The sequence below is a fragment of the Lipotes vexillifer genome, unplaced genomic scaffold (assembly GCF_000442215.2).
Source record: "Lipotes vexillifer unplaced genomic scaffold, Lipotes_vexillifer_v1.1 scaffold312, whole genome shotgun sequence".
Taxonomy (NCBI): domain Eukaryota; kingdom Metazoa; phylum Chordata; class Mammalia; order Artiodactyla; family Lipotidae; genus Lipotes; species Lipotes vexillifer.
Genome location: NW_006789251.1, coordinates 1,801,648 through 1,816,480, shown reverse-complemented (window position 1 = coordinate 1,816,480; position 14,833 = coordinate 1,801,648). Strand labels below are relative to the sequence as shown.

At 35.1% G+C, this 14,833-nt stretch overlaps 1 protein-coding gene across 2 annotated transcripts in view; it reads left to right on the top strand.

Annotated features, from left to right (window-relative positions):
* Nucleotides 1–1,899: 1,899 nt before the first annotated feature.
* FSD1L (fibronectin type III and SPRY domain containing 1 like) overlaps nt 1,900–14,833 on the top strand; it is a 53,313-nt gene continuing 40,379 nt past the window's right edge. For both annotated transcript variants that reach the window (XM_007462439.1, XM_007462440.1), the window contains exons 1-3: nt 1,900–1,989; nt 4,250–4,381; nt 12,622–12,723. In XM_007462439.1, the coding sequence (XP_007462501.1) occupies nt 4,331–4,381; nt 12,622–12,723 (153 nt within the window). In that variant the 5' untranslated portion in view covers nt 1,900–1,989; nt 4,250–4,330. The remainder of the gene's footprint in view (nt 1,990–4,249; nt 4,382–12,621; nt 12,724–14,833) is intronic.

Genomic DNA, 14,833 nt, shown 5'->3' with positions numbered 1-14,833 from the left:
AACTGATTGAATCTCCGTTTTCTCATCTATATAATATGGATGTAACCCTACCATTGGGAGGGTTAGAAGAGGATGCAGATAATCAGTCTGTTAATCTGAAAAGCCCAATCTTAACTGAAGCTTACTGTATACAGGCCGAGGACTGGCAGAACCATTTTTACTGTTCCATTGTGATTTTTAAAGTATATAGAGAGTCTGTCTTGGATGAATACTCGAAAGACTCTTAAGTCTTCTACCCTCCTTTTCTACATCTCTGTGCTGTGCTCACCCCTCCCCCAGGTACTGGCTGCATTCTGCGTTGTCTTTGTATTCAAATCTCCATGTACCTGTTTCTGGAGGGAACACCGAGAGGATAAACAGCTAACTCTTTCATAGCATAACTTCATTGTGTTATTATACTAAAATAACAACAGTGGTGAGGATGGGAAGAAATAGTATTGGTAAGTGAAGCAGAGAGCCTTAGTCTGGCCCAGGGATGATAATACATACTTATCTCCAGGGATTGTTGGGAGAATGAAATGAGAGCTGTAATTATTTTAATTTTTTTACTATAATGCTTTATGAACATTTATATGAAATGTTATCCCTTTATCAGATTATTTCCTGAGCTCTTTATATTTAGCCTTTTTTTTTTTTTTTTGTGGTACGTGGGCCTCTCACTGTTGTGGCCTCTCCCGTTGCGGAGCACAGGCTCTGGATGGGCAGGCTCAGTGGCCATGGCTCACGGGCCCAGCCGCTCTGCGGCATGTGGGATCTTCCCAGACTGGGACACGAACCCGCGTCCCCTGCATCGGCAGGCGGACTCTCAACCACTGCACCACCAGGGAAGCCCTATATTTAGCCTTTTATCAGTTTTTGATAATATTTTGAGGAGAACCTTTATTACACAAAATCTTATAGGAAATTATTAAAATATTTATGTTTGTAGGTGCTTACGGAAATAAGGCTTGTACTTCTGGGAAAAATTATAAAGTGAAAGTACTTGCTTTTGATTTTTAGTGAGAATACAAGTACCTTGTTTGGATTTTGCTTTTACTACCCATGAAGAGTTATTAAGCAACTAGACCTGTGATGTACAATATGACAGCACTTGTCACATGTGTAATAAAAAGTGAAATTAATTCAAGTTCAAATAAATTTAGTTTCTCAGTTGCTCTATCCACATTTCAAGAGCTCATTAGCTTCCTGTGGCTAGTTACTACCATATAGAACAGCACATATATAGGATATTTCCATTATAGCAGGAAATTTTATTGGACAACACTGAAGTAGAGAGTATGAGAAAGTTAAATAATCAAGTGTTTTATTTAAATAGGAAGCATTATCAAACAGTCTGAGGTATTTGCTACTAAAATTACCTTACTTATTATGGTTCTATAGCATCTGTAAATATTGCAATGAATGTTGTAATTTTAACTGCAAATTTATTATCTACTTTCATATTTCTAAAATGTGTTTTTAATTTTTATAAATAAATGTCAAATTTTATAAATAAATGTCAAATTTCAGTGTCTCTGCTTTTATTCCTCATTTCCTGATGTTGATTAGAAGTTTCCATTTATTTTTTGCAACGTTTAAGGATTTGGTTCTGTTCGTTTGCCATGGTCTTATGACCTAAAGTAACAGTCTTTATGTTAAATAATATTGATCATCTTCAGTGTGAAAGATATGGTGGTAATTAAGTTGTACACTAGGAATAAAAGGTTGTAAAACAGTACCAATATATATCCCATCTTTTGTAATTATAGCGTTTGAACAATGAACAGTTTTACATTGCTCCTGTTTATTATGTAATATACTCTTACAGAGTTTGTTTAGAGAATTGTTGTTATAAAGTTTATAATTCTCTTTTAATAAAATATCATAGTGTTAAACATTTTTTTTTGATCCTAGGAAGCTCTACAAAGGATCATTTCAACTCTGGCAAATAAAAATGATGAAATTCAGAACTTTATTGATACACTAAATCAAACACTAAAAGGAGTTCAGGTATGAATCTCTTTTAAAAAAAATTGTGTGAATATGTCACAATTAATGATTGTTGGGTCGAATCAGAAGTATAAATATACACTGTCAACTATAGATTATAAACTAATGGAGGTGAGAGCAGGGTTTTTAAATGGCAGATAAATAAAAATGCTTTATTTGCTATTCCCACATTCTCCATGGAAAGATCAAATAGTAAGGGAAAAAGAAAATTCTGGAATATTGCTAGGAATATTATAATGCTCACTTTTCTTCCTTTCCGTTTCATGTTTGTCTTTTCTAATTCCAATTAAGAGCAAATTGTACCTTTCCAAAAGTACTGGGAAGCTAAACATTTCTTTTACTGTAAATAGTAGAAGGAAAATGTAGATGGTAAGAGGTCCACTTGCAGAACTAGATGAAAGTAAGATATAAAAGTAAAAGGTAAAGTGCCCATTGAGGAGAGAGGGGAATACTTAAGGAAATGGTCCCAGGTATAGGTGGATAATCCATACTGTAAATAATCAAATGTTGATTGTGGAAGAGACCTTAAGATAAGCTGGTGATGCTTTCCCATGAATGTGCTTTAATTAATTTAAGGGTCATTTCTTTGTGAAATAAACATAGAAGATTTCCAGGATACTTGTAGACAGTGAATCCTTTCCTGTAGTGTTTGTTTGGTTCAGCCTAGGTAATTTCCTGGCCTGTTAAACCTTACAGTCTTGTATTTTCTTTACTTCTGAATTTGCTGTAATTGAAGTTAGTTAATTATATTCTTCACCGGTTTAACTGTCTTTCTCAAACTGTTTTATTGGAAAATTTGGTGAATCCACTAATCCAGTTTCTTTAAATAAGCAAAGCTAGTGATTCTAAAACTCTTGGTTTATGGACAAGAGAATCATCACATTTGAAATCTGTAAAAGGGTACCTTTAGATAGAGCTAGCTCACACTGTTTTTCTGATTGACAGATTATTAGGACTTTACCTTAGCATCCATAAGAAAAATAGAGGGGGAATTAAGCTACACCCTCATCACTGAAGTTGGGAGCATAAGCTGTAGTGGACGAGAGACCATAAGAATGTGCCAGTTGGTTATTGAGGGGAAGGAGCAGTCCAATTCCTTTTTACAGATGAAAAAATTGAGGTCCAGGAATTTAAGTGGCTTGTCCAAGGTCACACTGTTACTGAGTGGTTAATGTGGAATTTGACTTAGGTCTTCTGCCTTCCAGACTGCACATTTCTTCCTCCACGTCATGTTCTTACTGCTGTAAAGAAACTAGTAAAATGATTAACACCACTTTTGGCAAGACTCCAGTGAGATGTCTGGTTTTTATAAACATTTTAAGCAAAAGTTTGGATTGTAATATTACAGTAGATTTTGTGTATTAGTTTTGTAAACCAGTGCCAATTTCGCTTCTCTTAGTTGAATGATTCATCTATGTTGAAAAATGCCTTAAGATGATTTCTTCTATCTCATAATTGTTGCAAGTGTGAATATCACTTATCTAGGGATTTCACAGATATTTTGTTATTTCTTGTTGAAATAGCATCATCTTGCTTAATGAGGCAGTGAGGAACTCTTGGAGGTCAACAGACTTTATAAACAGATTTTAGTTTATAAAATTTAGAAGTTTGACTACAGATTCTAGTCAGTAGATGATTTCTGAGGTTCCTTCTAGCACCGAAATTCAGTGTTTGATAAATCTCTTAGGACCCAGTAAGGAATTGCTTAGTGTTTTAATTCTGCTTATCTTATGTAAATGCAGTGTTTTAGGCAACCTGAAAGATTTAAAAATTTGCACAAAATCAGCCCCATCCCTATAATGCCCAGACTGTTTCTCAGAGTTACAGAATCAAAATCTCTGGAATATTTAATTAAAATCTGCTTCACTGATGATTCTGATACACACCAAAAGTTGAGAACCACTGGCTTAGGGTCTGCCTTAGAGCCTAAAGGTCTGGACAAAGTTGACAACCTTAAAACAAACTTTCACATTGTCCTGTGGAAACAGTCTTATAAAAGGTGAGGAGAGTATGGGCTAGTTCATAAAAGGCTACTTAACTCATAGCATTGCTGAAGTAGAACTATCAGCATTAGCAGCCAGCTTCTTGGATTTATCTGTTTTTAAAGGTGTATGTCAAATATTAGAATTTTAATTATTTTATGATATGAGGCTGATATTAGATTCATAATATGAATCTATTCTCTTCTTCGATAAGTATTATATCTTTTAGTTTTTTAATGTTTGACAGCTCTTAAGTAAAATCTTTGTTTATTAAACAGGAAAATTCTTCTAACATACTTTCAGAGTTAGATGAAGAATTTGATAGTTTATACTCCATATTGGATGAGGTAAAAGAAAGTATGATTAACAGTATCAAGCAGGAACAAGCTCGTAAATCACAGGAGTTACAGGTGAGATCGTGCAACTATTTAAATATGAATTTTAGTCTGTATAATGCTTGATTTATTGAAAGCAAAAATTAGTGAATTTTTTGTATAACTGTACTGATATCTTGTAGAAGAATGATTCTTAACTTTGTTTTGGTCATAGATATCGTTTTTTTTAAATTGTGATAAAAAAACCTAAGATTTACCCTCTTAACCATTTTTAAATGTACAGTAGTATTAACTATATTCACATTGTTGTGTAACAGATCTCTAGGACTTTTTCATCTTGCAGGACTGAAACTCTATACTCATTAAACCATTTGCCCTTTTCCCCCACTGCCTGGCAACCACCATTGTATTGTCTACTCTAGATATCTCATATAAGTGGAATCATACAGTATTTGTCCCTTTGTGACTGGCTTATTTCACTCAGCATAATGTCCTCAAAGTTCATCCATCTTGTAGCATGTGTCAGGATTTCCTTCTTTTTATGGCTGAATAATATTCCATTGCATGTATTTACCACATTTTCTTTATGTGGTATGTCCATTTATCTGTCTATGGACATTTGGGCTGCTTCTGTCTCTTGGCTGTTGTGAGTAATGCTGCAGTATATGTGGGTGTATATTGACATTTTGATAGTGATTGCATTGAATTTGTAGATTGCTTTTGGTACTATGGTTGTTTTAACAATATTAAGTCTTCCAATCCATGACCATAGGATGTCTTTCCATTTATCTGTGTCTTTAATTTCTTTCAGCAGTGTTACATAGTGTTCAGTGAATAGGTCTTTTGCCTCCTTGGTTAAATTTACTGCAAAGTATTTCATTCTTTTTGTTGTTGTTGTTGCGGTATGCGGGCCTCTCACTGTTGTGGCCTCTCCCGTTGCGGAGCACAGGCTCCAGACGCGCAGGCTCAGCGGCCATGGTTCACGGGCCCAGCCGCTCCATGGCGTGTGGGATCCTCCCGGACTGGGGCACAAACCCGTGTCCCCTGCATCGGCAGGCAGACTCTCAACCACTGCGCCACCAGGGAAGCCCTGTTTCATTCTTTTTGATGCTATTGTAAATGGGATTGTTTTCTTTTTTTTATTTTTTTACAAAGGAATAATATTTATTGTTCATATAGAAAATTTAGAAAAATTATAAAATAGAAAATAAAGATCATCCATAGTCCTGTCCCTCAGAAATAGTTACTATTTTTTTCTTTTTTGTAATAGGCATTTAAATATACATATATAATACACATATGTAGGGACATTTTTAATAGAATTAATATCTTATGTATAATTTTTAACCTGGCCTTTTAATCACTTTTTATGCCAGATACATTTTCCCATGCTATTGAAAAGTCTTTGAAAACATTCTTCTTAATATTACCTATCAAAATTTGTTAAATCAATTCCCTATAGTTAGGTGTCTAGTTATTCTGTTTTTTTTTTCTTTTCTTTTCTTTTTGCGGTACGCGGGCCTATCACTGTTGTGGCCTATCCTGTTGTGGAGCACAGGCTCCGGATGCGCAGGCTCAGCGGCCATGGCTCACGGGCCTAGCCACTCCACAGCATGTGGGATCCTCCCAGACCGGGGCACGAACCTGTGTCCCCTGCATCGGCAGGCAGACTCTCAACCACTGCGCCACCAGGGAAGCCCCTAGTTATTCTGCTTTTTGCTACTGTAAGTAGCTCCATGTTGTACAAGTATTTTGTATTTTTGTGGACATCTCTGATGATTTCATCAAGATTAAACATTTTTCGTGTTCTTTATACTGCCATATTGTCTTCCAAAATGGTTGTATTCCTTTACCCTCCATGAACAAAATGCAAAAACGATCTTTTCACTGCTGGGTAAGGATATATATATTTTTAATTTCTACCAACTAAATGGAGGGAGGAAAGCATGTTATTATTTGAAGTTCCTTCATTATTATGTTGAATATTTTAATATGCTTCTTGATAGTTTTGCCATTTATGAATTATCTTTTATGTTCTTTCCCTTTTTTGGTATTGGTATGCTTGTTGATTTTATTTATTTATTTATTTATTCCAAATTTTGAATTTTATTTATTTTTTTTATACAGCAGATTCTTATTAGTTATCTATTTTATACATATTAGTGTATATATGTCAATCCCAATCTCCCAGTTCATCCCATCATCACCACCACCACTACCCCTCACGCTTTCCCCCCTTGGTTGTCCATATGTTTGTTCTCTACATCTGTGTCTTGCACACCAGTTCATCTGTACCATTTTTCTAGATTCCACATATATGCGTTAATAGCTGATATTTGTTTTTCTCTTTCTGACTTACTTCACTCTGTATGACAGTCTCTATGTCCATCCACGTCTCTACAAATGACCCAATTTCGTTCCTTTTTATGGCTAATATTCCACTGTATATATGTACCACATCTTCTTTATCCATTCGTCTGTTGATGAACACTTAGGTTGCTTCCACGACCTGGCTATTGTAAATAGTGCTGCAGTGAACATTGGGGTGCATGTATCTTTTTGAATTATGGTTTTCTCTGGATATATGCCCAGTAGTGGGATTGCTGGGTCATATGGTAATTCTATTTTTAGCTTTTAAACAACCCTCCATACTGTTCTCCATAGTGGCTGTATCAATTTACATTCCCACCAACAGTGCAAGAGGGTTCCCTTTTCTCCACACCCTCTCCAGCATTTGTTTGTAGATTTTCTGATGATGCCCATTCTAACTGGTGTGAGGTGATACCTCATTGTAGTTTTGATTTGCATTTCTCTAATAATTAGTGATTTTGAACAGCTTTTCATGTGCTTCTTGGCCATCTGTATGTCTTCTTTGGAGAAATGTCTACCTAGGTCTTCTGCCCATTTTTTGATTGGGTTTGTTTTTTTAATATTGAGCTGCATGAGCTGTTTATATATTTTGGAGATTAATCCTTTGTCCGTTGATTCATTTGCAAATATTTTTTCCCATTCTGAGGGTTGTCTTTTCATCTTGTTTATAGTTTCCTTTGCTATGCAAAAGCTTTTACGTTTCATTAGGTCCCTAAATGGGGTTGTTTTCTTAATTTCCTTTTTGGATTGTTCATTGTTCATATATATAAATGCAACAGATATTTGTGTGCTGATTTTGGTCACAGATGTCTTTGAGAATCTGAAAGCTATGGAAGAATACAAATGTTCTCTTTCTCTTACAAACATGCTGTACACACACAATTTCCCAGTATTAAATACCCTTTCAAGTCTGTCCATTCTTCCCAGGTTGAGATTTGTTGTTTAAATTTAGGAGGTGGGAGTTGTACTGCAGTTGAACAACGTGGGTTTGAACTGTGAGGGTCCACTTATACACTGATATTTTTCAGTAGTAAATACTACAGTACCATACGGTCTGTGGTTGGTTGAATCGTGGATGCAGAAGAACCACAGATATGGAGGGTCAACTCTAAGTTATATATGGATTAACCCCCCCATTGTTCAAGAGCCAACTGTACTTAAATCATTTAAAGGTAATTAGTTTAGTCATGAAGTATCCATAAGTTTCAATAAATAAGAAATTCATTCATTTAAAAAAGCAAGATTGGAGAATAAAGGAAAACTCAGCATCTTCTGAAGATCTCACGCATGGCTCATCCTGTGGAGATTTCTGTTCTGTCTTGGGCCCAAATCCTTCTTCATAGCACCAGTTTGGAATACCCTTTAAGCATTCAGTTGCTTAATCTCTAACCTCCCCTTCTCCCTCCCCATACTTTTTCTCTGTCAGAGCAGCGCTAATTATCTTCATTGTATTCACCAGACACCATTTCTGTCAGCCTGGCCTATACCACATATTAAATTTGCTACCAAAATGGCCATGAGTCATATTTTTTCTCCTACATTTTCCTCTTCCCATCAAGTGACAAATCTCATGCATATTGAATGTACATTATCAATTTTTATCTGCCACCTTTAACCATCCCTGAAGTGAGTGATGCTCCAGTGCTGCTGCTATTATTTTTCTTCTCTCCTACGTGTAAGTTTCAAATACCTGGTTGGTGCCTTGTTTTGTTGGCATCTTCTTTCTGCTTAACTGTGCATGCAGTTTATTTTTCTGGCATTGTTAATAGGGAAGCTAGGAGCAGCCAGTAGACACAGTTTTAAAAACTTGCAATTGGGGAGTTCCCTAGTGGCTTAGTGGTTAGTATTCCAGGCTTTCACTGCCATGGCCTGGGTTCAATCCCTGGTTGGGGCACTGAGATCCTGCAAGCCATGCTGTGTGGCCAAAAAACAAAACAAAACAAAACAAAAACAAAAACAAAAAACCTTGCAATTAGCTAAATAAAATTGAACTGTTAACACCCTTCATTAGAGTAGAAATTTTTCCAAGGAGGAAAAATACTTTCTCCTTGCCCCATATTATTCACGTATCTTATTATATTGCTAGGTTTTAAATAATGGCAGTTGACTAGCTTCTCTTAGGTCCTTTTCTCTACTTTTCCCTTTCTTCCTCTCCTTAAAATTCACATACACTGGAAACAAAGCTCATATGATAATAGCTTTAGAAATGCATTATTAGACATAGAAGTCATAATTATCATTGGATTTTTAAAAATTATTTTATCATCTTCATTATGTCCTGTTATGCTTATACTAAAGATAGAGTCATAAAAGAATTTGAAAAACCTTGGAATGTTCCACCTCTTTAATGTTCAAAGTTCATATTTGAGAAGTTACTTTAATAATTTATGGGGAAGTCAGTGATAATATTTGATTGCCAGTATCAAGATTTTATGCACTCATTCAGTAAAATTTGAGTTACGGCTATGCTGGATTTAGAGTAAGTAGTAGTGAGCAAAACAGTTCCTGCCCTTATGCATTTCACATTCTCATGGAGGGTAATTTGCAAGAAATGCAAGAGAAAGGAAAATCAAATCCTTTTGCCAAAGAGATTAGAATTTATAAGAGTAAGCAAAAATGTCTGTAAGATATAACTGATTTAAGAATAATGTTAATGTAAACACTGTACAGCTGTATGTAATGCAGAGGGATCATGAAGGGAATTGAGTTCAGGAGCAATTAGAAACTGATTTGAAGCACTTTGAGGGAGGGAAAAGCTTACTTAATAAAGGGAAGAGAGGGTATTCCAGGTAAGAGGCAGTTCAGTTGTTAAGATAATCAAAGATTAAAAGTCTAGGAGAGTCTTAGAATCATCTTTAAGTCAAGTCACTGCTGATTTGGAGGAGAGATCTAATATTCATGTCATGGCATGTGGATTTTGATATTTAGGTGTGCTGTCCTTAAGTCAAGATGTTTGAGATTTTTCAGAATTAGGTAATCTCTATCCATTGTGGATTTTTGGTTTAAAATATGTCCTTAGACTTCTAGAAGAAGTGTGACATTTTCATATCAGAACATACTTTCTGGCAGCCCTATACAGAGCTAGGTATATGTGTGTACACGTAAAATCTATAGTGCTCGTCTTACAACAGGCTCCATTTATTGCTCTTGTAAACTATTGAATTTATATTTCTAGTTATTGGCTAAATTTCCAGTAATGAATAATTGGGTCATATAAATTTATTTAACCTTTTTTTCTCATGGAGTCTTAGGTGAACTTTGTCCACTTTGGGTTTTGTGACTCTTAATTAAAATGATAATGAACATCATTATTATTTTTGCAACTGATCTGATTCATGGAAGTCTTCCATGCAAATTGCATTTGGGCTCTTTTTAAATGAGATGATGTTACTCTGGTTTTTTGATCAAGTATTCTATCAAATTCATCATTAGCTGTTGAATATTGATGGGGGATTCAAAATGTTGCAGAAAATGAGAGAAACAGAGTTCTAAATACTCTTTGGAAGTGGTGACTGCAGAGATGTTAGCACCATCTTTTCTTCCTTATCATCACTTCAGATCTTCATTTTTTATAGTGATTCCATTTTTTCCACCCTTTTATTATCCTTAGTGATTCTTAGTACTTGACTTCTCAGTGGCACAAAAACTTTCACAGTTTTTTTAATGTATTTTTTAAAAATAAATTTATTTATTTATTTATATTTATTTTTGGCTACACTGGGTCTTCGTTGCTGTGCGCGGGCTTTCTCTAGTTGAGGTGAGCAGGGGCTACTCTTCGTTGCAGTGCGTGGGCTTCTCATTGTGGTGTCTTCTCTTGTTACGGAGCACAGGCCCTAGGCACGTGGGCTTCAGTAGTTGCAGCACACAGGCTTAGTAGTTGTGGCTCACGGGGTCTAGAGTGCAGGCTCAGTAGTTGTGGCTCATGGGCTTAGTTGCTCCATGGCATGTAGAATCTTCCCGGACCAGGGCTCGAACCCATGTCCCATGCATTGGCAGGTGGATTCTTAGCCACTGTGCCACAAGGGAAGCCCCTTTCACAGTTTTTTAATAGAAATGGTGATCTAGGGGAGAACACGGGATATTGAGGGGACAGTAGGTTGTAAAATAAGACTCTAAGTTATTGAGATGTAAGCTTCGTGAACGTAACTTCATTCTTCAGGATGTTCTTGTGTTATGGTTCAAAGGAAAACCTATGGTGATCTCAAACCATAACGCTTTCTTGGGGTAGTTTAAAAACCAAGTATTAAAAAGAATCACAACTTGGCTACTGATGCCATTTCTTTCTTTATTTGGAGTTAATAGAGCATCTCTGTTCTTTCTTTGGGTTCACAAACTCAATAGCATGTTATTTTTATTAAGGTATTTTAATAATTCCTCTGAATAACTAAGTGCTCTTTAAGTTGTAATCCTTTGTTCTCTCATTTTTTGATTTCCCTCTTGACTTGAAAGCAAATTTATAGCATTTTCTTAGAATAAGATATATTTTTTTCCAACTTTGACTTCAGATTGTTTTTTTTTTACTTTAATAGTTCCTTGAGATATATTCTTTATTCTTCTTGGTTTTTTCTTTTTTTTTTTTTTGCGGTACGCAGGCCTCTCACTGTTGTGGCCTCTCCCGCTGCGGAGCACAGGCTCAGCGGCCATGGCTCACAGGCCCAGCCACTCCGTGGCATGTGGGATCTTCCCGGACCGGGGCACGAACCCGTGTCCCCTGCATCGGCAGGCGGACTCTCAACCACTGTGCCACCAGGGAAGCCCTCTTCTTGGTATTTTTTACTTTTATACTACATTGACTTACTCTGCCCTAGTGATCCTGTATGGACCATTTATACCTACCATCTTATTCTCAGTGATTTTGCTTTTATAAAGCTCTATTTCAAATGGTGGTTTGTTAATTCTTTGAAACTCATAAGACGCTTACTCATAGGAAGAGCAGTATTTTTATGAAATGGTAGTTAGATTCTTAGAATGACACATGAAAACCTATTCTAATCCAAACTATGACTGAACTATTCTACTTTTTCAAAGTAAAACAGGGCACATCAGAAACCAATAAAACCAGATGTAGTTTATCTTTAGTTTGTATTGGAAGGGAAAATTAAGTAGATTTGAATATGGAATAGATATTAATAAATATTCTGAAGAAGAATCTTGGATACATTTAAAAGCTTAGAAATGGGTCCTTTTTTTTTTTTTTAAAGGTATCACTAACAGTATTTTCACATGACTGGGCTTAGTTTTAAATCTACAAATGATAATGTGAGACAAGCGGGAGGGGAGGGGAGAGAAAGAACTGAATAGGAAAGATTGTGTTAGGTGAAATTAACACATCACTATAACAGAGCATATCACTGTAAACAGTTACCATTTTTTGTTCCTGTTTGATTTTTTTGAAATCTAGGCACTTCCTATGTTATCCAGTTTTGGAAACTGTAAATTAGCATTTATAGGAGTATGTATTACTTGAGTAATGTGATAAGTGGAGTACTAAGATTGTGCTCAACTGAATGTACCTGTAACTTGATTCATGAACTTTAGCTTAATTAAATATCAAGAAATTTTGTCTTCATTATAGAGGATGTTGCCTGCAGATGGATTATTTTGATATTTTACTTTAAATTTTCTGACTACCTGATTGAGAAGAATCTTTAAATAAATTTGACCCCAACCATTTATAATTGCTTTGTTTTCTTTTTTGTTTTTAAATGATGAGTATATCTTTATCTGTATGCAATTAAGCTGTTCTGGACAAATTATGGACAGTTTAAGATAATTAAAATTTGTTATATATATGACTAGTGATTACCTTGCTTCAGTACCTCTCTAAAATGTTTGTTCAATTATTGCTATTAAGATTGTAACGTTCATTGTAACAGTATATATTTAAGATTCTGATGACAATAGGAAATTCTATTTTAATGATTTTTTGTTATTATTATTTTTAGAGTCAGCTTAGTCAATGTAATAATGCCCTGGAGAACTCGGAAGAACTACTAGAATTTGCAACAAGGTCATTAGATATAAAGGAACCTGAAGAATTTTCAAAGGTACCAAAAAACCAACCAAAAAAATGAGACTAATCCACTTAAAAAGGAAAGTTTTGTTTAAAAGAAAATGGTGTTTTCCCGTTTGATTTTGGATTCATTCAGTCATTTCTGATACTAGAAAAGGCTTGGCAGTTCTTGTTAAGTAAAATGCTAGCTGTTCATTTATTCCATAGCATATACTTAGAAGTGTGTGTCATTGGGGTCACGAACAAATTAATTATTTGTTTAATGCTCAATTCAGATGAATGACGTTACTCTTTTTTTCAATTACTTCCCCCTTGGTCATTTATTTTAAAGGTACTTGTATACTTTAGCTGAGTCATACCTTTGTTATAAACATTTTATAACTAAGGAAAGAAGATTGATATTGCTATTAACATTCATAAAAATCTAAGTTGGTGTACCTTTCAATGAGCTGATTGGGAAAACATCATGACTTGATGCATATGAAAGCATTGTGAAGCTTACTAAATTTGTTATTAAATGTCCCAGTGTCCAGCTTAAGTAATTGTTTGAGTGCTTTATTAAAATATGAAAATGTAGGTCCCTAAGGGGTATATTTGGTGTGAAGATACAAATAGTAGAGCAAGAAGACTGCTAATGTTTTAACCTAGATCCTGGTGTTTAAGAGATACTGAATTCTAGATTCTTATTCTTATTTTAAGTAGAGTCATTTTTAAATAATTACCAATTTATCAAATCATTTGATATTTGATATAGAATAAGTATGTAGACTATATAGAAAATGGCATGAAAGAGAGTGAAATAAAGCTATATAATTAGTAAAATATATACTGTGAAGTAGTCTTATCAAGATAAGATATTTGAGTTTGATATTTTCTTGGTCTTTGTGGACTGTGTAGTGAGCTGCTTGAAAGGTAGCATTATAATCCATGTGTGCCCACCAGTGATTTCATTTTATGATTTTTCTATGAACTTGAGGGTAGAAGAAACTTCCTTGAGAAGATAACATTTGCTGAGTTAAATCCCTGCATCTTGAACATGAACTTTAAAAATTAATTCCTTTTGACTAAATGAATGGAAATTTCTTTTGCTGTAAACGAGTTAACCAATTAATTCTTGAATTTGGATGTCGGTTGTAAGAAAATTCATCTTTGCACTTTGTAAGGCTTATTATATAAAGGAATTATGAGGGAATAGTATCATACTTTAAATTATTCTAAAAGTATAGATATGTCACCTATTCAGAGGGCATTTATGTGATAACCTCAAATATCTGGAACATAGCAAAAAAAACATGCAGAAAGCAAAAGATGTCTGAGTCAGCAGAATAAGTGTCGCACAGTTCATGAGTGGCAGTTAATATCTTCTGTTCGTGACAGTGTCTCAGAATCTGTTGACTATTAATATGTACATGGTACTACTAAGTTTTTAGGTTTTTTTTCTTTTTGTTTCCTGGTTGTCAACAGATTCCCCTTCTAGTGGAGTAGGGCGGCTGTTAATGACAGGCATAATCATAGCAGCAAGAATTAACAGCTCAGCACCTGAGAGCGGAAGAAGACAGGAAAACTATAAAATGTGGACATAGTACTCAACAATAGCTTGAATCCAGTTGAATTTAAATAGGACCTGATGCTTGGAAAAACTGATAAAAGTTTGTTTCTCCCAAGTTTCTCTTTCCATTGACATTTTCAGAGTCCTTTCTTCTTCCTCTCAAAAGATTCTGTTCTCTCTTTCTCTCTCCTTTGTTCTTTCGAGCTTTGTTAAAACGTGTTTCCAGTATACTGTAAATTGGAAAGGTTCTGATAAAATAAATCACCTTGTGGTTTAAATATATTTTCTTCATGTGCCACTTTGCTTCTTATCTTACTATTTTGGTCTTGTCTTCCAGCATTTTGCAGTACTGCCTAGTAGCTTGATCCCTTTGGAGATGTGTTGAAACGAATTATTTGTCAGTGTTTCCTAGCCAGAAGTCTGAGTTTATTGTTCAAGAAAAATGCTTAACTGAGAGTTACTTGCAATTATTTTCTTAGCATATCCAAATAGTATTCAGATTATGGTTTGATTCCAAGTCAAAAACTACATGTACTTTCCTAACCAGCTGCATGGACTCCAGGCTTGCCTCAGATACCTAACTGCACAGAGTAGG